Source organism: Acipenser ruthenus, chromosome 28, assembly GCF_902713425.1.
Source record: "Acipenser ruthenus chromosome 28, fAciRut3.2 maternal haplotype, whole genome shotgun sequence".
Classification (NCBI taxonomy): Eukaryota; Metazoa; Chordata; class Actinopteri; order Acipenseriformes; family Acipenseridae; genus Acipenser; species Acipenser ruthenus.
In genome coordinates, this window is record NC_081216.1 from 24,133,987 (window position 1) to 24,156,309 (window position 22,323).

General features: G+C 37.5%; 1 protein-coding gene across 1 annotated transcript; it reads left to right on the plus strand.

Moving 5' to 3' along the window:
- The first annotated feature begins 938 nt into the window (after positions 1 to 938).
- LOC117434461 (two pore channel protein 2-like) lies at positions 939 to 19,746 on the plus strand. The gene is made up of 25 exons (XM_059003106.1): positions 939 to 1,456; positions 3,688 to 3,743; positions 5,642 to 5,718; positions 6,085 to 6,262; positions 6,459 to 6,575; positions 7,696 to 7,802; positions 8,236 to 8,308; positions 8,588 to 8,687; positions 8,931 to 8,996; positions 9,276 to 9,340; positions 9,815 to 9,918; positions 10,387 to 10,468; positions 10,767 to 10,853; positions 11,101 to 11,220; positions 11,878 to 11,937; positions 12,358 to 12,486; positions 12,842 to 12,891; positions 13,264 to 13,363; positions 14,475 to 14,546; positions 14,737 to 14,810; positions 15,426 to 15,535; positions 16,125 to 16,203; positions 16,741 to 16,822; positions 17,136 to 17,227; positions 17,643 to 19,746. Exons 1-25 carry the CDS (start codon positions 1,285 to 1,287, stop codon positions 17,719 to 17,721), a joined length of 2,331 nt encoding a protein of 776 aa, XP_058859089.1. The 5' UTR covers positions 939 to 1,284; the 3' UTR covers positions 17,722 to 19,746.
- Positions 19,747 to 22,323: the final 2,577 nt, after the last annotated feature.

Below are 22,323 nucleotides of genomic sequence, written 5' to 3' on the forward strand. Positions count from 1 at the left end.
TATATATATATATATATATATATATATATATATATATATATATATATATATATGTCAATCTTTGTAAATGTAAATGTGCTTTATTTATTGTGCTTTATTTTGCTCTTATCAGCCCCTATTTTACTGCATTTAATCCTGTACTTCAGAATACTGTAATCTGCCAAGTTTTTAACCTGTAGTACTTTGTATTTAATCACATCCTGATGTAACTATCACTATTTAATCATATCCTGATGTAACTATCACTATTACCTGCTGTATTATTGAATTGTGGTTTGTCAAACTTGTACTTTACTTGAACAAAAGTTATTGTATTTCTTGCTCTTATTGTATTACTTGTATTGTAACGCTTGAAATGTTTTTGCTTACGATTGTAAGTCGCCCTGGATAAGGGCGTCTGCTAAGAAATAAATAATAATAATAATAATAATAATAATAATAATAATAATGTATGTAAATATATATTTGTTTGCTAGAACTGTTAAATTGCCAGATTTGTGATATTTACAGCACTTTTAAGTGGTTCACAGTACAATATGCTTATACCAAATTTGTGTCTTTCCTCCAAGTGGTGATAAAATAATTTGCATAAATACAGAAACCCATCATACTAGCCATTACTGCTATTAAAGGGCAAGCCTTATTAAATGAAAGTACAGTATGTTCGTAAAATCATGTAAGAATAAAACACAAATAAATTAAACAGACTGAAAAAACAACGGAATATAAAACTTGTTGTTGTTGTTATTTAGTTTTAAGAACCTGCAACAGGTGAACCTCGCATGTTTCAATATTCTATCTACCGCAAAACTGTAACCTTTCCCACGCGTCCCTCCCTCCTCAATGACTCTACTGAATTGCTTACTGGAAAATGTAGTCATTTTACGTCAGACGTGTGAACAAGTCTAAACAGTGCAATGCTTTAAAACTACACATCCCGTGACCGCCGCATTTCACCGTTTCTCAATGCTTTGGATAGTTTGGTGCCAAAACAGCTCTGAAGTAAGGTGAGGGTTGGTGGTGATTTTCATTTTTTTTGGGTATTCCCCCTTCTCTACACATGCATCTATAATTTATGCAAAACTTGCGGTCGGAATAAACTTGTAGTTTTAGTTAATTTCCTTCTTATATTTATGGTGCTTTTTTTTCCACAACGAAAGAAGCACCGGACTTGTGAAACAGAACATGATAATGGTTTAATGCCTAGACGTTTAGTATCTGGAGAAGAACGCTGGGTCCAAGTTAACTCTCTTCTGACTACATATTGATCAGCAACGTTTATAAATGGAGACGGATCCCCTGTTAGTGTCACCGCAGGAAAATACATCACCATGCCGCGGGCTGGATACCAGTTCATGTTCCAACCCCGACAGTGGTTATTATGGGGGGACTCTCAGGTCAAGGAGATTTTCCCGTACCGCAACAGAATCGGCAGCATGCAACATGATACAACAAGGTAAGAAGTACGTTAGCTATGCTATGCGCCGCTATCGAGTTACACCGTCTATGGGATATAATTAAAGCGCTGATAAACAGCATTCCCTTAAGCGTAAAATAAAAAAAAAACAGTTCTGCTGAGCTCTGTGAGCTTGAGTTGATGAGCGGTTTAAGGTCCAATGAAAAATGTAGCGTCGGCGTTACGTGTAGATTTTTAAAGTGACCCTTAACTGCTGTAATTTATATAAAACCAAGATATTGTAATACATGAAATAAGTGTTTCCTCAGTTGTCTGGATGTGGATGGGCAGTAACGATAAACTTTAGCCAGTGAACAATAGGACCGGTCTTCCTGGTTTGTTGCGGTAGCACTGCAGCAATAAAATAAAGTAATAACGAGCGATGCTGCAGGTCTTGTGCTCAAAGGTGGTTTAAAAAACACACACATACACACAAAAAACAGTGCTGTCATGTCCCCGCAATGTATCTGTTTCAAGTGAAAGTGATATTCGTCACGGCAAAGGGTAACCCTGTGCCCTGTCGAAACTGAAACTAAACTGCAACAAAACAAAGCGTGCCTTTTAATTATTTAGCCTCGGAAAAGCCACTGTGATTTATGTTTTAAAAATAATTAAATACAATAAAACACGCATATACCTGGAGGGGGGCACAGTTTAACAAAACACAAGAGGAATTGTCTGGCGTTCAACACATTATCCATGGAGAAATCTGTATTTTTTTTGACACTCCTTAATTGTCAGGGTTGTACTTTTTTTTTTTTTTTGTCTATTTCGTGTAACACAGTAATTTCAGATTTGTATTAATGTAAAGTCTTACAAATGACTGAAGACAGACTCCTTACTCCCACTTTACACATGCTTAAACTTGTGTTGTATGTTTGCCAGTGTTAAGCATGCACGCGTCACTGGTAATCTTCTTACCAGATTATGGCAAGGCGTGTGTCTTGTAGAATAACCATTGCTTTTGCCGTTACCACCCTGTAAAATAATATAGAGGAGACAGTGAGTACACTATCTGTGAGTTTGTCAAAAGCAGAAACATGCTCACCCATCTGTTAGGTTTATTACTAATAAATGCTTAAACTTAAACAACTATTTGTAAACATGAAAGGCTTATTTGTGAGACGCCATGGATTGGTTAAAGTCCTTCGAAGTAATTTAAATACTGTAGCATACTGATAAGTCACCAAATCACCAGATCAGTCATATCAACATATAACAATAGGTATTTGCATCAAACTTCTATAGCCACTGTTCTAAACAATGAAAAAACTCTGATGTGGCCACCACAGCAATCAGACTTATAATACACTATATCCTCTGAGATGCTACCATTTGTAATAATTGTTTAAATCTCCAGTTTATTTAAAAGTCTTGCGAACCTTCTAACACATGTGGGTGTCTGTCTTCCTTTCTGAGGCATAGTTCGAGTTCCCTTGCACAATATGGTGCACTGGCTTGATGCAGCGTGTCATTGGAACTTTAGGCCACATCATCTGAGTCTTTGTTCCACTGACCCTCATCAATATGAAGCTTTTGTTTATAGCGAGACATTTAGGAAAAATGAACGGTCAAGCAGAAATGAGAGAATGTCTAGAAGAGTTTCCACAGTTCGTGTATTATTTCCATGGGCCAGAGGAGGTCCTCTAGCCGATGCCCATTCGTGTTGCATTCATTGCTCAGTAATTGCTTAATCTTGTTGCCCAATTTGTATTTTAACCTGCCAGGTAATTGGTTCCGTGGCTTTTTTTCACCCCTGTGAATTCTCCACAGCTGTGTTTTAATGTTATTAGACAGCTGACACATTTAACACTTGGAACAGGATTTTAGATTTCTTTAACTGGCTTTTATTCTTAGCTTATATTGGCTCTCCTTAAAATGTGCTCTATTAGGACCATATGATCCACAGCTTAACACTGAAGCCGGGATGCGTTTTAGAGGCCTTCTGTTCTTACATTTTGCACAAATGGCTTTATTGCATTTTATTTCTTTATTCAACTAGAAACTGCATATTTTCATTCCATATTCTTTTATTAGAATGTTTATAGTGCATCTCGTGGAAGATAAATGCATTCTATTTTATTTCAATTTTCAGATCCCCTGTTTAATTAAAAAAAAAAATTGCCATATTGGAGTTGGGAAGTGAGGCTTGATACATTTAAAAAAAAAAATCTTCTCCACCTGATAATCTCATTGTAGCTTCTAACCAAGGACTGTTTTGAAATTGACAGATGATGGCGACCTCTATATGCAGCAAGCTACTGTGTTCATTGAAGATGCTGTACAGGTATGCTACTCAGTGTCTGTGTTTTAGTCTTTCAGGACAAATGTGACATGTTAAGAGAATTCCCAGCCAAAGTAGTCCTGTACCCTGGACAGTGTTGGAGAGCAATGCATTACTGTAATCTGATTACATTATTCAGTAATTTGTAACTGTAATGGCATAGGGATCCTGGTTTTTCATTCTGGGAATGGCAAATTCTGTTTTTCAAAATGTCCAATTCTGTTTTTACCAATTTATTAACAGAATTTGAAAATATAACATTTTTACAGTAAAAATCTGTTGAATTATGTTTTTCATTTAAGTCCCTGAGCTACTGTAGTTTTCAGGAAAATCTTTCTTAAAGCAGTCCACTAGTAACAGTGTACTGAAGGTCAGTCAACAAGTAAAGGTGTTTTGAAAAAACCGCTTATTGCTGCCATTACAATATACAGAATAGTCGAAAACGAGGGGCATTATTACAAAAATGCACAATTTTCATAACATTCCAAATTAAATACAATGTTCAGGATACTAGTCTCCTAGTTTCATGTGCAACAACGCAGACTGGTTTATGCTGTAAAGCTGCTTGCATGTGTTTCTCGTATACCCTGGACAGACAGAGTTGCCTTAGTCAGAGCAGGGCTCTTCAACTAGTGTTTTTAAATTTAAGGGGGCCAGATTGGAAAACAAGTTAGGAGTAGGCGGGCCAGAGTATTTTACTCTGCGCATTTTCTAGCAATATAATAAATATATTATATAACTTAATGTTCATGTATTGAACAAGACTTGCACATTTTACCATATGAATAGTACTTTAATAACAGAACAGTGTGAACATTTAACAGAGTACCATTACAAACATTTTAAAATGTATGTGACATATTAATAGTATAACTGTTAAGATGAGATCAGCGCTTCTACTTTTGAGCTACTAACTACTGTGCCCTGTGGATATGTATTTCCAAAAGCTTCTTGTTTGGTTTCAAAACGCCTTTTCATATTGTATTGCTTAACTACTGATAAATAAGTATTTATTGGTCCACTCATTGTTGAATGTACAATTTTGAGAGAGCCATGTTATAGCAACATGAGTAAAAAAAAACAACTAAAAAATGAGTACGTAGTATTATTGAGGAGTTAATGATAAATTAGTAATAATACGTTATAAAACTAAACAGGTGGCTGAAATTTGAAAACTGCAGTTAAGTTGGTTTGTTTTCTTTTCCACAGATTTTCTGTATTCATTATTTCCTTAGACATTTTTCACATTTCTTCTTCTATGACGAATTAATCATTTTTTACAAGTGAATTAGTGCTGTCAGCTTAAATGATCATATATAAACGTGAAGTGATAATGCTACATTTTAACCAGAATGGATAGTCATAGACCATAAGGGTGGACTCACTTGGGACAGTATTGAAAAACAGATTTGTTTGCCAACCAATGGAAGTATTGGTTGAATACTGCTAGTTGACCCTGTCCATTTGTAGGTCACACTTAACCATTTTTTCAAGGTGATCTATGTTTTTATGATTCTGGTAGCTCTAATTTGTTATTTCTGTATAGGTGGCGTACTCCTTCAGGATAAGGACACATGCTTCCTCATTTAAGCCTATTTGTCACCACACCACTGAGTCAGCTGGCACATTCAGCTATTTCGTGGAACTGTGTTTTCAATAAGCCCAGGAATAATAATATAAAAAAGGACGTGCTAAAAAGGGGATTGCCTTTTTACAGATAGTGGTATGATGATATGATGAAAATGTTGTAGAGGAAATAGTGCTTATGCAGATCTTATAGTTTCAACTATTATTTAAAATAATACAGGTCACTCCATATCATATGGATACGTAATGTTATCCCACTCTGCCTGGTGGATACAGTTATTGTTGTTTAAAAATGGCTGTTTATTCCTTAACAGTATCGATCAATAAACCATCGAGTGGATTCCAAATCACTGAGACTTTATCGCTGGTACTATTCCAAGATCTGCCAATGGTAAGTCTTTGTATTCAGTGGATTTATAAATATGGCAACATTTTCTCTTCCTCACTGATCATCTCGAACCCTAATAGTTGCATTGTTTTTGATACCAGTACTGCTTTATGCAAAACAGATGAAAATATAATTAGTGAAAACATATGAGCAAGACAGTATAAATACAAAAATATCTACCAATTGATAACATGTTTTGTTACAGCCATCTTTAAAATAATGTTAACAGAGAATGCTGTTTTTAGTACAACGTTCAAAGGCGTCTTGAAGAGTGAGAACATGACCGATTGCGAAATATGAATGGTTGTTTCGAGATGATGCTGTGTTAGGATAAATCATCTCACAGTTTGTTTTATCCGTGCGGTACAGGGGTTTGGGTGCTACCATCTTTGTCATTTTGGCCGTGGCGTTTATCGAAAAGCCTTCGTCTTTGACGGTGACATCAGACGTTCGCTACCGCATGGCGCCCTGGGAGCCACCGTGTGGTCTGACAGAGAGCATCGAAATGGTCTGTTTCCTTATCTTCGTGGCTGACGTGGCTGTAAAAGTAGGTGGAGATCGGATTTCGATTGAATGATTATGTAATAGAGCTAGAAATCACAGTACTGCCTTACCCGTAAGGAATACCTTCTGCCAATCATCAATCATCACATTGTTCCAAACAACCTTTTAACCAGAGCCAGTTGTTTTGGGTGCATTCCTTTTTCCTTTCTGTATTTTAATGAGGGTGCTTCTGTTTCTAGAGCTATTTAATTGGCTGGGAGGAGTTTCGGAAGAACAAATGGCTCATAGCCTATATCTTTGTGATTGCATTTTCAATGTTGGACTGGATGGTGTCGCTCGGTCTGCACTGTGAAGAGGTGAGGAGAATGTTGGTGCTTTTCCACTTGTTTTATTTTCAAGAGCGTTCATGAAGTATTCCAGGGGTAGGCAACTGTGATCCCAGAGGGCCATTCTACTCCTGGAATAGGTTTTTAAAAATGTAGTTCATTATTTATTTAATCAGGATGCCATTGAGACCGAAGGCTTATTTATAAAGGAGTCCTGAATAGGTGACACAATCAAGATTAGGTATAATGAAATGAATCAATGATTTAGGACCTGGACAGATGATTATTTCTCTGACTGAGTTGGCTAAGGTTGCCTATTCTATGTGCAATATTGTGTGTACAGTTACCTGAAGCTGCAATCACAAGACACTTTGTCTACACAGTGCACTGGTGTTTATGGGTGTTTCAAATATGAACAGTACTATACAGGAAGAAAGGGTTTGTTTGCTGTTGTATTTGGATTCCCTTACAGACCAGTTTTTTTGTTTAATTAAACAGAACATGAACCTCATTGATGGTCTCAGTCAAACAGATTCAGAGTAAAGCGGGCATAAGGTAGATGCCTCTTAAACTAATGGGGCTTTAGAATCTTTTCTTTATTTTTTAAACAGCATATTTAAAAAGGTCCTCAGTGCAAAAGCACCTGTTCTCTTTTTATAATAGCATTAATATCCTCTGCAGCAGTGTTCACCAGGGTTGTTTTTCAATTCCAATTCCTTTTTAAAATCTGTTACTTTATTGATGTTTTAGAGACATTATTAATTGTTGTGCTTGTTCAACTGCTTCCATTTGAAGCCAGTTTAATTGACTAATAGGGACTTCAATTTAAATAATTTGTTGCCAGCGTGAGAAGCTTGTTTAAACAGAATACTGCTAATTGCAATTTTGATCACTAATGTGTTGGAATCGATTGAAAGGGAATGGGGAATTTAGAATTGGAATTGATTTTAAATTGGAATTTAACCGAAATTAACCCCAACCCTGGTGCTCAACAGACAAGACTCTGAATCTTCAGATAGCCTTTGATAATGGAATTCCAAGCAGCCTGTCTGAGGAAAATGTGTGGCAGAAGATACAGAAAATGACTTCAATTAAATGGGATTTTCATCACTGGTTTTTCTTTTTCTTTCATTTTTTTTTTTTGTCTAAGGCTTTAAGAGTTCGAAGACTCCTTCGACCTTTCTTTCTCCTTCAAAACTCGTCACTAATGAAGAAGACTTTAAAATGCATTAAAAGATCCCTTCCTGAAATAATAAGGTTTGTTGTATAGAATCCTTCAAACGACAGCATCGTGTTGAGAGAACAGATTTTTGGTGTATTATAGTAAAGACTGTAGACTGTTTCTGCTCAAGTTGAGTCATCTGTTAAAAGGTCTCATTAAATTTTGTTGGCATCAACACACCCATGTTTTTCTTTTATATTGTCCCTTTCTTGCCTGTTAATTATTGAACTACATCCGTGACAATATTAATAGTTCATAGTTAATACTGGCTTTAATCCAACACCGTAGTTCACCTGTGATTTTTATTTTCTGGAAACCATCCGAGTACTTTTTATTGAGAAATAGAAGTCCTGTGTTCAGACTTGTTACTGCGCAGTCCTACTGATGTGCAAACTGCTACTTCATCTTTCAAATAGAAAGTGTATTAATGCTGTGATTTTATTTATTTTTTACCCTCTTTGTCTGCAGTGTGATGTTGCTGTTGGCAGTCCATCTGTGTCTTTTTACAATGTTTGGCATGCTGTTGTTTGCCCGGGGAAAGGTAATACAGTTAATACTTATGTTGTTGAAAAATGTACAAAAAATATGTTATTACATGTTTTATTTTTAACCTTTACACCTTACATCAGAAGAGGTAATTACAGGGAAGGGGAAAATGGTCAAACTGAATACAGCTTTAATTTTATTCACAATATAAAACTGTTTATTTAGGACACCTAGTGGACATTTAAGGGTACTACAGCAGTCGGTGGACAGTGCTTCTATGTATGTTTTCTTTTTGAATAATGCCCTTGCTCAGCAATATTTTTTTTGTTTCCAGGATTCTAATGGGAATGCAGAATGGCAGGCTTACTTCAGAAACCTACCCGATTCACTTACTTCATTACTGGTGCTCCTGACAACGGCAAATAATCCAGATGGTAAGCCTCTTTTTATTCTAGGTATTGCTTACTTTTGCATGAGTAGGGCTCTTGATTTTCCAGGCTAGTTAAGGCTATAATGCAGAATGATCATTCATTCCCTGGGGGATACACACAGTATATATAATGCCTGTTACTGTTTTTGTACTGTAATGATCAAATTAATTGGTTACAGTAAGTAACAATGATGAGCCCTATAAATAACTTGAGCTTTTTTAAATTATTTATTTATTTTGCAAACAGTGATGATCCCTGCATACTCAAAGAACAGATTCTATTGCATCTTCTTCATTCTTTTCTGTGGTTTTGGTAAGTACAAACACAAAATGCAGCTCTGTGTGTGTGTATATGTGGGAGTTTGTTTTTAATTATTATTTTTTTTTTAATTGCTGTGGATTATCATTTTGTAAGAATACTTATTTCATTAAATATGCTTCCTTTTTCCTTTCTTAGCTGCCGTTAAGAAACAAACCAAATAAAAAACCAAGCAAAAACAAACACGCCATACCATTAATATTATATTTGGAATTCACCTCTTCTCAACATACCAATATTGTTTCTTTTTTAATGTTCCTTTTTTTTTTTTAGGAACCTACTTTTTAATGAATTTGCTGACTGCCATCATCTACAATCAGTTCAGGGGATATTTGCTGGTGAGTTGTGTCTTTTTGCTTTTTGTGCATTCCTGGTTTTGCACGACCACCCCCATAAGAGCACCTCACTAGTAATATCTGCTGTCTGGACTTGCCTCATCAGGCTGTGTACACTAATGGTTTTACGGAACTGAAAACGTATTGCAGTTACAGTGCCCCTGCCTGCTTCCGCTGCTATTGCTGCAATGTTGTCCCAATCCTAAACTCCTGCCTTTTGGTGCTTCAGTGACATTTAAATTTGCTTCTAAATATACAGCGATGACCAGCAAGTCACCCAGTCTATTATTAGTTAATCTGGAAAAAGACCACAGCATAATTAAGAAGGGTAGCTTAGGGATGTGGAAAACTAAAATGATACCATCAGCTGTGATCTTCTGTCCCGATTTAAATTCCAGCTCCATTGAGGGAACGTGCGTGTGTGTGTGTGCGTGTGCGTATGAAGCTTACTGTTTTTTTGTTTTTTTTTTAATCCAGATCTCTATTCAGACGTCCCTGCTAAGGAGGCGCTTGGGGATCAGGGCAGCGTTTGAAGTGATGTGTTGTCAGGGCCAGTCCATGGCGAGCATAAATGAGCACGTGTAAGTCAAATCTGTGTCTTGAAAGCTAAAATACCTAAATATCTATTTTTATTTATTTTTTCCTGATCAACCACAGTGACATATTGTCACATCTTAATGGGCAACGCGATGACCTGCGTCTTTCTTTTCCCTAAGTAACTCGCTAGTACTTTCCGATTGACACAGTCTATCCTGGGGAAACTACAGCCCTCCTTGTTTTGAGACAAGCTTCCCTCTACTGGCCGACTAAAACAACACCTAGCAATCAAGGGATTGTTGTCTCTACTTTACTCACCCGTCTGTTTGTGTTTTAATTGTAATCTAAAAGGTGGGCATCATAACTCAGGCAATGTATTCCACTTGTATATTAAAGATCAGCAACGCAACCCACAAGTAGGACTTTTCTTGATTCTTTTGGTTCTCTTAAATCCTTAAAAAAAAGAAAATATGAATACATGTTAGAAATCTATGTTGATGTTCTTTCCGCAGGGAGACTGTCAACACTGAGATGGTCTTGAAGATTCTGCAGGGGGTGCATATCAAGCCTTTTTACAAAGAAGCCATAATCCAGGTGTGGGCTTCATTGAATCTGCTGCAGTCATTTATCAATGCATTTCCTGTACGCCTCATTTCCTGTGCACAGCCATTGTATTGAAACATTATAACAGCATTCCACTCCTCAAGTTTTGGTTCACGTGTCACATAATACCAACACATGTGTGCATGTCTAAAGTATAACTATGGTATTCTACATGGTTTACTTGAATTCTGTTTAGTTGCTTCAAAGCTTTCAGCTTCTCTGTCAGAAACCTAAATGCATTGGACATTTAAACATTTTATTTATTTAAATTTTTTTTTTTTTTTTTTAGAAAACTCAGCAATGCACTGATGGTTCAATATCAGCCAACCAGTTTCAGAAACTTTTTGATGAACTCGACAAGGACACAATCAAACAGGTAAGTGGGAGACATTTTCAATATTAGCAAACAATCTACACACAGTACATTAGGTCTGGACTACTCAACCCTGGTGCTGGAGGGCCGCTGTCCCTTCTGGGTTTTGTTCCAACTGTACCCTAAATGACTTAATTGGACCAATTAAGTGCTTACTAGAAGCTGCTTCAGTTATGCAGTGATAGAGAGGGAGATGGTGTGAATTAGACGTTGAATGAATGAATTCAAGCTGTTGACCCTTCCTCCCCAGTACCCTCCAAAGCCAGATTACCAGCACGTGTTCCTGCAGAAACTACAGTTCATCTTCAGCCATCATTACTTCAGTGTTGCAGGGAATGTTGTCGCGTTGGCGAATATGGTCTGTATTTGTGTGAGTACCACCAGGGTAGAGCTCCACCTACACAAAGGGAGAGGTGGGTAGATATTTTGTTGGATATTCATCGTAGATGGAAAAAATCATAAAGAAATGAGATGTGAGTAATGTATGTAGCTAGAGAAATGTATGTACATCAGGTAACTAGTAAAAAGGATTTACAGTAAGCAGCCCTCTCTCGTTTGTAGTGGCTCTTATGAAACTTGTACAGGTGTTATCTGCAACTGTCATTTTTAAAACCTGTTTTTCAACCTTGTATTTCAACAGTTTATTGTAAACAACACAAACTGTTTAACCCTTTCTTGCTCTTGGGTAGGGTTACCATGTGCCTCCATGTACACTAGGACAGTTTGGGCCAGTTCGCATCACAATGCATTCTGGTACGTTTTACCTGTCTCAGGTACCATCACAGCAGGACTGCACTTCCCAGAATGCATTTGGGGTTTGAGCTGAAAAGCCTGAACTGTCTCAAACTGTCCTAGGGTACATAGTCATACGGTAACCCTACTCTTGCGGGGGAAAACAGGGAGTCATTGAAAAGATGATTTTAAAAGTGTGGTTTTCAAAACCATGAAATATTGGGTCACAGATGTTTGCTGGTGGATCGCTATACAGGGCGTTGGTTTGTGAAAGCGTGGTAATCTTCTTTTTCAGACCGCTCTGGTGATTGATGCAGATAAGGCCGTTTCAGAACGCTATGATTACTTTCTGGGGGTAAGTGTTACTGGTTGGAAAAATGGTTTGTTTTTGATCATCAGGCCTCACCTAAGCACTCTTGTATCTCGTATTCATCCTTCTCTAAATCCATTGTTCTCTGGACTGTATTTTACATTGAGGGCATAATGTAATATAATTCAAATGAAGGACAAGTTCATGCTACCATGCAATTTTCAACGACTACAAAGCAAACCAGTAGTTTTTTTTACCACCTTCTGTTGTGTTTTTTTTTTGGTTTCATTTTAACTTGTATCTATATTCTCACTTTTTCTGGCTTTCTGTGCTCAGCCTTGCATTTGATTTCTGGCTTCAAGTGCTCTGCAGGAGTCTGTACTGAATGTACATGGCTTTGTTTTCTGGTACCACCCCTTCTATGTGTTAATAAAATAATCTGACTTATCTCTTTCTGTGTTGAAGGCGATTAACTGCTTCTTCATTGTGTACTACCTGCTCGAAATGATACTGAAGATTTTTGCTTTCGGGTTCAAAGGCTACGTATCTCACAGGAGTAATATATTTGATGGATTTGTGACCGTCGTTTTACTGGTAAGTGCTCATTTTGTCCGAAATAGTCCCGCAACAGCCAGTGTCCTAGTTATTATTTAGAGAGTTTAATGGTTTGTTTCACAGACCATGATCTGCAGTCATCAAGGACTGTTAGTTAAACATTAGGTAGTCCGAGATTTATGCTAGTCCTGGGCTGTGAAACCAGTCGTAAATGACTCAAATGATGTAAAATAACTAGAACTAGAAGCAGCTGGCTATCAAAGTATAATCACTGACACAGTCGCTGTGCCTGCGGGTGATGATTACTGCACACACACACTTGTATTTACAGACGCACAGCTCGTATAGAATTTGTGGATTTAGTTAGATGCAATTCTTTTTTTTCTTTTCACAGTGTCTGCAGATCACCATTTTTGCTACATACAGTTTCCCACATCCTCGGTGGTAGGTATCAATCAAGCAATCTTTATTTTATATAGCGCCTTTCATAGCATGGAGGAACAATGCATAATACATTAAATACAGGATAACTGTATATATTCACAATGAAGCTGTGAAGTGCTTAGTACAATTTGCCCACTCTACAGTATTTGATGGTGAGGATATTTATTGCCTCACAATTTTTCCCCTATTCAGAATGAGACCATTCAGACCACGCAACAGAACACATACCATCTGCACAAATGCTACATTTCTACATGATTTATTAAATATAACTTTCTAATGAATGTACAGCAGTGTCCTTCTTCAGAATGGTGACTAACCCTTTCGTTTTCAGCACTGTAGAAAGCAGAGTAACTCTGTCTTGTTTTTCAGGGACCCAGATGTGAAGGCATTTATGTCTCTGTGGGAGATGGTCCGTTTGGTGAACATGCTGATTGTGTTCAGATTCCTGCGGATTATCCCAAACATCAAGGTCTCTCTGTTAACTGATATACACACTGACCTGTCTGTGTTCATTATCTTCCTGTCTCATTGTCTCTTGTCTATGTGATATAGTTGAGCGAGTGTTTTTTGATGATTTTGAGGGTTTTTGTGTGGGTGCAATATTTTGCTTACCCCCCTCTAAGCTTTCTGCCTTTCTTTTTTTAAAATCGATGTCAGTCCACAGAAATGTTTGGAATCTTCCCCAAATTCTCAAAAACTGTTTGTGCTGTCTGCAATTTTTGCAGCTACTTTATTCCCTCTAGTCACTGCGTGTATAATTGTACCATGTTAAGTTTCCGATCTCTGTATCTTATTTTATAATGAATAATGCTTTTTTCTAAGTTTTGGCAGGGTAACTTCTTGAACGCCATAGAGTTCACACAAACTGTTTTAAAATGTCTAAAAATGAAATTAAAAAATTGTGACCAAAGGGGATATACTGGCCTATAAATGCAGATTCATTTGGAGACGATACAAGACCTCGTCATCTAATCTACAGTACATATTTTATATATAAAACTTTTATTTTACTGTTGTCAGAACCAAGTGGTGTCCGCCTTAACTGCTGTCTCCAAAAAGTAGCTGCTGCCACCTAGTGGTGAATGAAGGTCACTGCATGTATTTGTTAATACCTTCACTGAAATGATTGCACCATAAAAATATATGCTGCTGAATCAGAAACTTGTATCACTGCACATGGGATCTTCCTCGAGGGAGAGAGGATATCATTTTACTGTCCAAGTGAAAAGAGATTTACAATCCTTGAATGGAAGGCACTAAAAACATTTACATTGTAATGTATTGTATGGGTCCTGGATACATTTATTTCCATTACTATTTTATAATACAATTATTTCCATTACTGGCTGCTACCTCCGGGATCAGTTCCGCAAATATCCCAACATTGATCACAATCGATGAAAACAGGAGGTACAACACTAGGTCGTAGATCACATTTGGAAATTCACAATATTAATAAGTGACCAAGAATCGTGATAAACAGAAGCAGGTATCGTACAGTATGAGAACGAGTACTATTTGGAGTTGTTTGTATCTTAATTTTTTTAATGGTGTTTTCTGTTTGATTCCTACCCGTTTAGCTGATGGCTTTGGTGGCCAGCACCCTGCTTGACCTGGTAAAGAATCTCAGAGCCTTTGCTGGAATCCTGGTGGTAAGACCTTTTGAATTCTTTTATTATAAAATAATAACACAGCCAGCTTCAAACTGGTTGGCAGTTGAAATCTATAGTCTTAAAGGAATGCCTGTTTTAAATTTTGTAATTTTTGAAGAAAATCTGAAGATTCAAATATTGGTAAAAACTCAAATAATCGCTCATATGCTGTTGTGCAATTTCTTTGAAGGTTGTGTACTACGTCTTTGCAGTGCTTGGTATCATGTTGTTTGAAGGTGTTATTACAGCTCCTGGGAATATGAGGTAAGTCTCGTCCTATATGGCTGTGACTGGTACGGATTTGTACATGCTTTCACTTACATTTCCTGCATTTGGTTTAAATGAGATGCATGTAGAGAAAGTACCCCTGTGCGTGATAAAAATAGCATTAAAATAACAATGTAAATGAACTCTTGAATGCATTGATCCCGATTTAACAGTCTTGTACTGCCTTTTGTAAAATAACATTATAGACCAAGATTAGTGTTAATGAAGGTCTGCAAAATCAGCCAGTATAGACCTGCCATTTGAAGGCATGAAGAAATCCTGCATCTTGTCTGCTTAAGAACCTCCAGGTGGAGCCTTTGAGCTACTTCAGCCAGCCTTCTAATCAGCAATCGGTTTCATTCTCAGACTGAAGCAACATGCTTTCGCTTGGGCAGGCATGAACTTGGAGTGGGAAAGGCGAAACTTAACAGATTGTATGGTTTTCAGTACATCAACCCCAACAGAGGCTGATTCACAATGGCAGTAATCAAGCATATTCATCATGGGGCTAGGAATATTGAGTGTATTAAAATATGATATGTGTTTGTATGCATTTTCTTGATGTAAAATGAAAGCACTTTCTTTCTTTCTTTCTTTCTTTCTTTCTTTCAGTGCGGTTGTCAACTCCAGTGCCCCGAATACTACAGTAAACTACACTGCAACATGTGGCACTTACGAGCAGCTCGAGTACTGGCCAAACAACTTTGATGACTTTGCGGCAAGTTCTGATGTTAAGCCATGCATTGTAGTCCAGTTTATCCCCTGATCGTATAAAACAGTTTTTTTTTAGAATGCTGCACAAACTGGAAGTTGTTTAGATAACCAGGTGGGTATAGGTATAGAAAGATGGGCCAGCTGAGAGAATTCAGGTCCTGAGCTTCAGATTTACGGTTAATTCCGACACACCTACTTTAACATTAGGGTTAGGTTAGGACCATAGAAGAATCTCATTTAGGGCAATTCACTTTCCAGCACTCAATATTGTTGAAAAAAACCTATTACCGTTGGTGTCAGCGGCACTCTCACTCACCAGCAAAGCGTTCACTGTATTGGTGGCCATTACGAAAACAGTGCGCACAGGATACGTTGTGAAGAGTGTGGTGGTACAGTGGTCTCGAGAACAAGCAACATCTCATGTGAAAGAATGTAGCGCAGTCTTTCTGCACCTATGCCATGGTCCCAGTACATGAATGTAGCGCAGTCTTTCTGCACCTATGCCATGGTCCCAGTACATGAATGTAGCGCAGTCTTTCTGCACCTATGCCATGGTCCCAGTACATGAATTGCTTTGTTTCCTTTCTGTTTAGGCAGCTCTGGTTCTTTTGTACAATATCATGGTTGTGAACAACTGGCAGGCCTTCATGGATGCGTTTGCCAGATACTCAACCCCGTAAGTCTGAAGCAGGTGTTCACTTGCTCGCTTGCTTGTTTCACACTATTATCTTTCGTGTAGTAAATAATGTCTAACTGCTGCTGTACTCGCTGGTTATTTCTCTATTGCTGGTTTATGGGAGCATGAGATCAATTTATATATGTTATCCTGAGGTCATTATACAGTCATAGTTACATATAGATGCAGTAGACAATGCTGGGAAAGAAATCTGATAGAATCGCTAGCATTTTGGTGGCTTCTGTTTCTCATTGCGATCAAATGGTGGTCGTGATGAGATAAGGTCTTCAAAACAGGTATAAAGCGGTTCAGGTTCCTCTTGTGTACAAACAGACCCGCTTCCTACCTAAAAATGCTGAACAGACTTCCCCTTTTGAATAAGAAGCCGGATGAATGGGAGGAAAGGCACTTCAAGAGACTGGTATCTAGTTCACCTCTGGTCACCTGTTCGAGTTCTGATCATAGAGGGTGTATGTTCTACCTGTGCTTGTCTCAAGGCCAGCTGTAACTCAATAGACTGTTTGTTTGTTTCCCTAGGTGGTCAAAGCTGTACTTTGTGGCCTGGTGGTTAACCTCCTCTGTCATGTGGGTCAACCTGTTTGTTGCTTTAATTCTAGAGGTAAGAGAAATTTTGGTTGATGTTGGGATTTAAAACAATTAAATGGCAATTTTATATTTTGGAGACCGAAATTTGAAAAAGCAGTTTCCAAAATGAATTCCATGCCGTTCCATAGCAGTTTGATCCATTCCTGGTTTTACTATGAGTTTAATAAGACACACGTGAGCTTGCTACCTATGGACTGTGGATAATCAAGCTTGTATTAAAACCTGGCATGGGCGAAACTGATATGCAATAAGAGTCTTATTTCCATCCCTGTTACTGATTTAATGAACTGAACTCTATTTCTTTTTTTTGTGTGTGAATGAAACAGAACTTCATCCACAAGTGGGATAGAATCCATCACAGTTCCATCTCCGATGAAGATCAAGCTGAGTGTCAGATGACAGTGCAGTCGATGTTCAGGTAATCTACTATGATCTAAGCTTGCCTTTGATTTCCATCTTAATTCTATTATCAGAACAGCATTCTGTTCTGATATTGATGTCTGTGCTGGATACAGAGATGCTGATACATGCATGCATTCGTATCCTCTTGTCTTGTTTTTGTAATTCCTTGTTTGTTGGTATACCTGTCACTAAACTCAGAAGGCTTCAGCTTGTTCAGAACGCAGCTGCCAGGCTGCTTTCTCACACTTGTCTTTCTCAACATATTACTCCAGTGCTTCTTGGATTGTACCTAACCTCTGCTAACATTTTTATTTCACTTAAGTTGCAATGTTTCGAATTGTTGACCATAAATTCTGGTATCTGTCTGGTTAATGTGAATCATTTTTGTGTGTTCATTTTTGCTGCTGTTGTTGTTGTTTTTGTTTCCTTAGAGAGTTTCTAAAGGAACCAACAGAAGAGGAACTTCTTTCAAAACTGGAGCAGCACCCTCACTTGAACATCAAGCGTTGATCGCAGTAACACTGAGAGAGTCCAGCAGTGTCCCAAACTGGGTCTCTTTCAGTATTGCTGATGATGATTTTTATTGATTTGATTTTGGCTATTTTTAAGCTGTATGTGTTTTTTTTTTTTGTTTTTTTTTAAATTTGATTTTAATAATGTATTTAAATTTGTTTATTTTTTAAAAGAGGATCATTTTACAAAGTTTAGCCTCTTTTTAATTATTTTTTAGAAACATAATTGATTTTTGAATAACCCGGTTATAGAATCTGTACTGACTCCTGAAATATTCTAGATGCATGCTAGTTAACTACAGGTACAGTATATGGATTTAACTATATAGACTATAATGGTGAAGCACACTTGTAGTCTAGCTACCATTAACTGTGCCACTTGTCTACAGAAACCACTCTGCTGAATCCCTGTGTATAGAGTTCTTCTGTTGAATCATAAAAGCAGCATTGATAGATCAAGGTTGTACGTTTGTGCAGCTAGGTTTGTTCTGTCCCCTTTTGAAGGATTTAAGATGCGCCCGCTGTTTTAAATTGTGTTAAAGCTTTGAGAAGAGGGTGTAGTTCTTCTTGCACAAAGTTCTCAAATTGAGTGGGTTGAATCTGCAGAATAGGGATGAGACGAGAACCTTGCACTCTATACAAATGCACCTGGTGGATGTTGCTGATGTTTCTAACACTAAAATGCACTTTTTTCATTTTAATTTTGTTGTCTGAAAATATCTGTGGCTTTCGACTGTGTGCCTTTTTAAAAACTGTTATTACTGTGGTGGTCTTCTCTCTTATAAGTATTATTATCCATAACACTCAATAGAAAAATGACCAGGAAACATCAGGTTTTCAGATGCTACTCCTGTGATATACGTTTGAGTTTGTTGCCATTCTTTAACAGGTTTACCAATGTCTGTGCCACTAAAACTTTACCCCATGTCAGCGGTGCACAAATCTGGCCCTTGTGTTTTATAGGTATCATTCTATAATGAACTCATTAAGACCTGCAAGGAGGTTAAATTAAGCAATGTGTGGTACAGGTGGAACAAAGAACCAGAGGAACGGAATTGCGCAGCCCTGAATGTATTGCTGGCAGTGTGGCTGTGCAGTGGCTTTGTCTCCTTCTGCTGACAGAATGTGGTATTTCTGTAATTAGTTAAAGAATAATAAATAAATTTTCTTTCTCATTCTACTGGTATTTCAAATAGACCTGTAAAGCTGTTTTGTTTTGAAATGCGCTGCACATATCATTATATACTACAGGTTGTACAAACAGACTTTGAATATTTTAAATAACTTGTGAGTTAAAATTTTAATAGGCCCCACAATATTTGTATTGAACCAGAGCGCACGCACACACGCACATGCACATGCACACGCACACGCACACACATCTAGCTGATGTTCTCTTGCCACTGGGTTTGCACCTACCTGATTTACCTTGACTAGCTACAGGACTTTAAGCATAGCCATTACTCTGGGCAGGTTTTGTAGATGTATCACAATTAGACCACACGTTGTAATACCTTCACAAAACATTTTTGGTATAGGAACCTGGGAAGTACCCTGTATTCTTCACAGCATGCTAAATAACAACTGCAAAGACTTTGTGATAGCTAGTGGTTTTCTTTCGTTATTTCCCTCGAGAAAATACAGAACTACTTAGTAACTCATCTTGTGACCTCTTATGATTCAGAGTTTAAAATTGTGGATGTTTTTAAATCATTTGACTTGCATCACAAGTATGTTTTTCCAATCCCCATTGTAATTGTGTTCTCCTTTTGTCTCAAATCTCAAAAGTAAGCTGCAATTGGCTGTCATATATGCAGTGGTTTATTAACGTTTATTATTCTTTAAAATTGTTAACTTTAAATCTATTGTAAGTCAAGTGCCCACTGTTGCATATCACATGTTTGTACCTTTTTGAAGAATTCACTTTTATACAATTTGATTTGCAGCTTTATGTATTATCATATTTGTTGAATGTTGAACTATAGTCTCAGAAAGGTGCTATTTAATAAAAAGTAAATAAACATGCTGTCATTCTGTTTATTGATTGTAATCTGCTGGTGAACATACAGTGCATGTTAAATATGTTCTATAAAATATCTTGTGTGCTTTACTTTTATATTGTATTGCATAGTATTTGTGCCATGCTGCACAAGTAGTATTGATGATGAGGCTATCTTTGGCTTTACGTGAGAAATACAATACAACAACCTGATTAAGAAATGTATGAATGGATTCGCAATGGTTATATGAGAAGAAAACAGCGTGGTCCTAGATCATGGGTGTCCATTCATGGGAGAGAGTCCAGGAGGGCAGTTCCACTTCAAGTTTAACGGGTAAAATGATATAATGAAGATTTAATTGGAACAAAGGCCAGGAGTGGAAGGGCTAACTTTGGCCACCCCTGTCCTAGATGATTTAATTCGGTCCATAATGGAGAACAGTAGTTTTGTAGTATGTTGTTAAATCACACAACACTGAAGGGCACTTATTTGCACACAACACGGCTCCTATCTTGCCCAATGAACACTGCTTTGGAAATGGGGCTGATTTTCTATTGTGACGTACACATAGGTGTGGTGTATAACCTGGCAGCAGCAGGAGATCCAGGTTCAAATCCACTGACCCCCTGTCGATCCCAAGAAGGAAGTCCCTCTGTATTGACTGTGTCACTAAGTGTGTAAGTTCAAAAGGGGAAGTCTTAACTCTGAGGTTGGGTACACAGCAAAGCCCCACAAGATATTTACACAGGGGCCTGTATAAAATAACAAGCAGGCTCTCATTTGTTTTACTCAACAGATCGGGTAAACAGGCCATGCTTTCTGGGCTACAGTGGCACTAAACTGTATTCTTTTATCTTCTGGATACTTCTTATGCTGTCACAAGAGATACTAAAAACAAAAAAAAACAAAATTGTTTTAAAGTAGAGACCATGCATCAATGGAGTAACCCACACCATCATTGATTGAGAGATTTTGAATTGCATTTTTAAAACTATATATATATATATATATATATATATATATATATATATATATATATATATAAAATTTAAATTAAAGAAACATGGCCTGGTACTTTTGCAAGTGCAGTTAGAGATGTGAGAATTGATTTGAAGTAGAATGTCATTGTGAAACCTGCCTCCATCTGTTGTGCTTGCTCCCACTAGATAAATGGACCTTATTTTTCAGGCTGTTTAAGTCAGTTGCTCTAACAAAGTGTTAAACACGTTCCTGCACAGCTGAAAAAACAATGCATCCCTATGAAGTGCTTATCTGCTATAAGCACTTCATAAGTGAAGGCATGTTGATTTGTATGAGACTCATGGTTTCCAGGAGAGTTTTTGCAATACAGCAGAACCCCCTTTATCCAAAATGTTGGTATGTGGCATGAGGGGAATGTAACCGTTTGAATCTGTCCTGATTCTCATTCTGTCTGTAATATCCCCCAGGTCATTCTTGAATTAGTTAGTCTCAAGGAGTTTTTTGGTAACACTTTCCAACATGAACATTATATTAGTTCCAAATTCCTGTATTTAATCATTTTCATGTATTGTGGTTGTGTGACCTTTCCAGTTTAGTTGTACTCGGGATCATCCTTCCAGAATTGGGGATTTATTCACATTTAGTACAATTGCTCAGTGTGTGCTTTGAATTTTAAGGTCTAACAAGCTTAAAGGGAAATGAAAAAATCAAACCTGAAAAATAAAATTACCAATGCCTAAAGTTACGGTCATTCCATTGTAAGTGTTATCCTTAACCTGTGACATATCTCGCTGATGTCCTGTGCATTACACAGAAATTGCAATGATCAAGCCTCGTCTGTTTTCTGAGTTAGTCCATTAGGTGTCATTTAAGCAAAATATTTTTGATAGCTTTGAAAGAACATTTCTTTGTTTTGCCCTGTCGGTACTTGACTGTTTTCTCATTTAACCGTTATCAGTTCTTTTAATAACAAGCCTCTTTGTAATACTCAAGGTTGATGGAGGTCAGCTAGCCCCTGAAATACCTGCGCCCGTCTGTCTGTGTCTGTGCGAAGGCATGCCTGTCCTGTCACCTGCTCGGAGTTATTGCAGCCCGAACTGGTCACCAAGCAGCTGTGCACATTCTCCTGTCGGCTAACCATCTTTATTACAGAGTCGTTTCTTTAACAAACTCCATCGATAGCTGCGTTATCTCTGTCTGTTGTACTGATAAGTGTTTTTCTAGTTGAGAACCAGCTGCTGGGATATCATCCCAAGGTGTGTTTAGTCTAATAATATATTCACTGCCCTTACTCACAAAAGCTATCACCTCTCAAGGTTTAGCCCATGCACTAATTGCATATTATTTTTAGAATGACAAAAATACATTTCTGGATTTTGAGGGGATTTTGCCTCTAGTATCTGGAATTCGCCTTTGTGCTTTTAACCCCAATGTCTTGGCTGCATATCCTAGAGGAAATGAAACAGCAATTCGACATAGAGTTGTAATTAACAGAAACCGATTCAGTAATGATTTATTTAATACTGACAAAAGAAGAAAATAAGTGTTTCATCTCTGGAATCTTCACCACAATACAATACAGGTGAGTATCATAGCCTGGTTACATTTTCTATGTACTG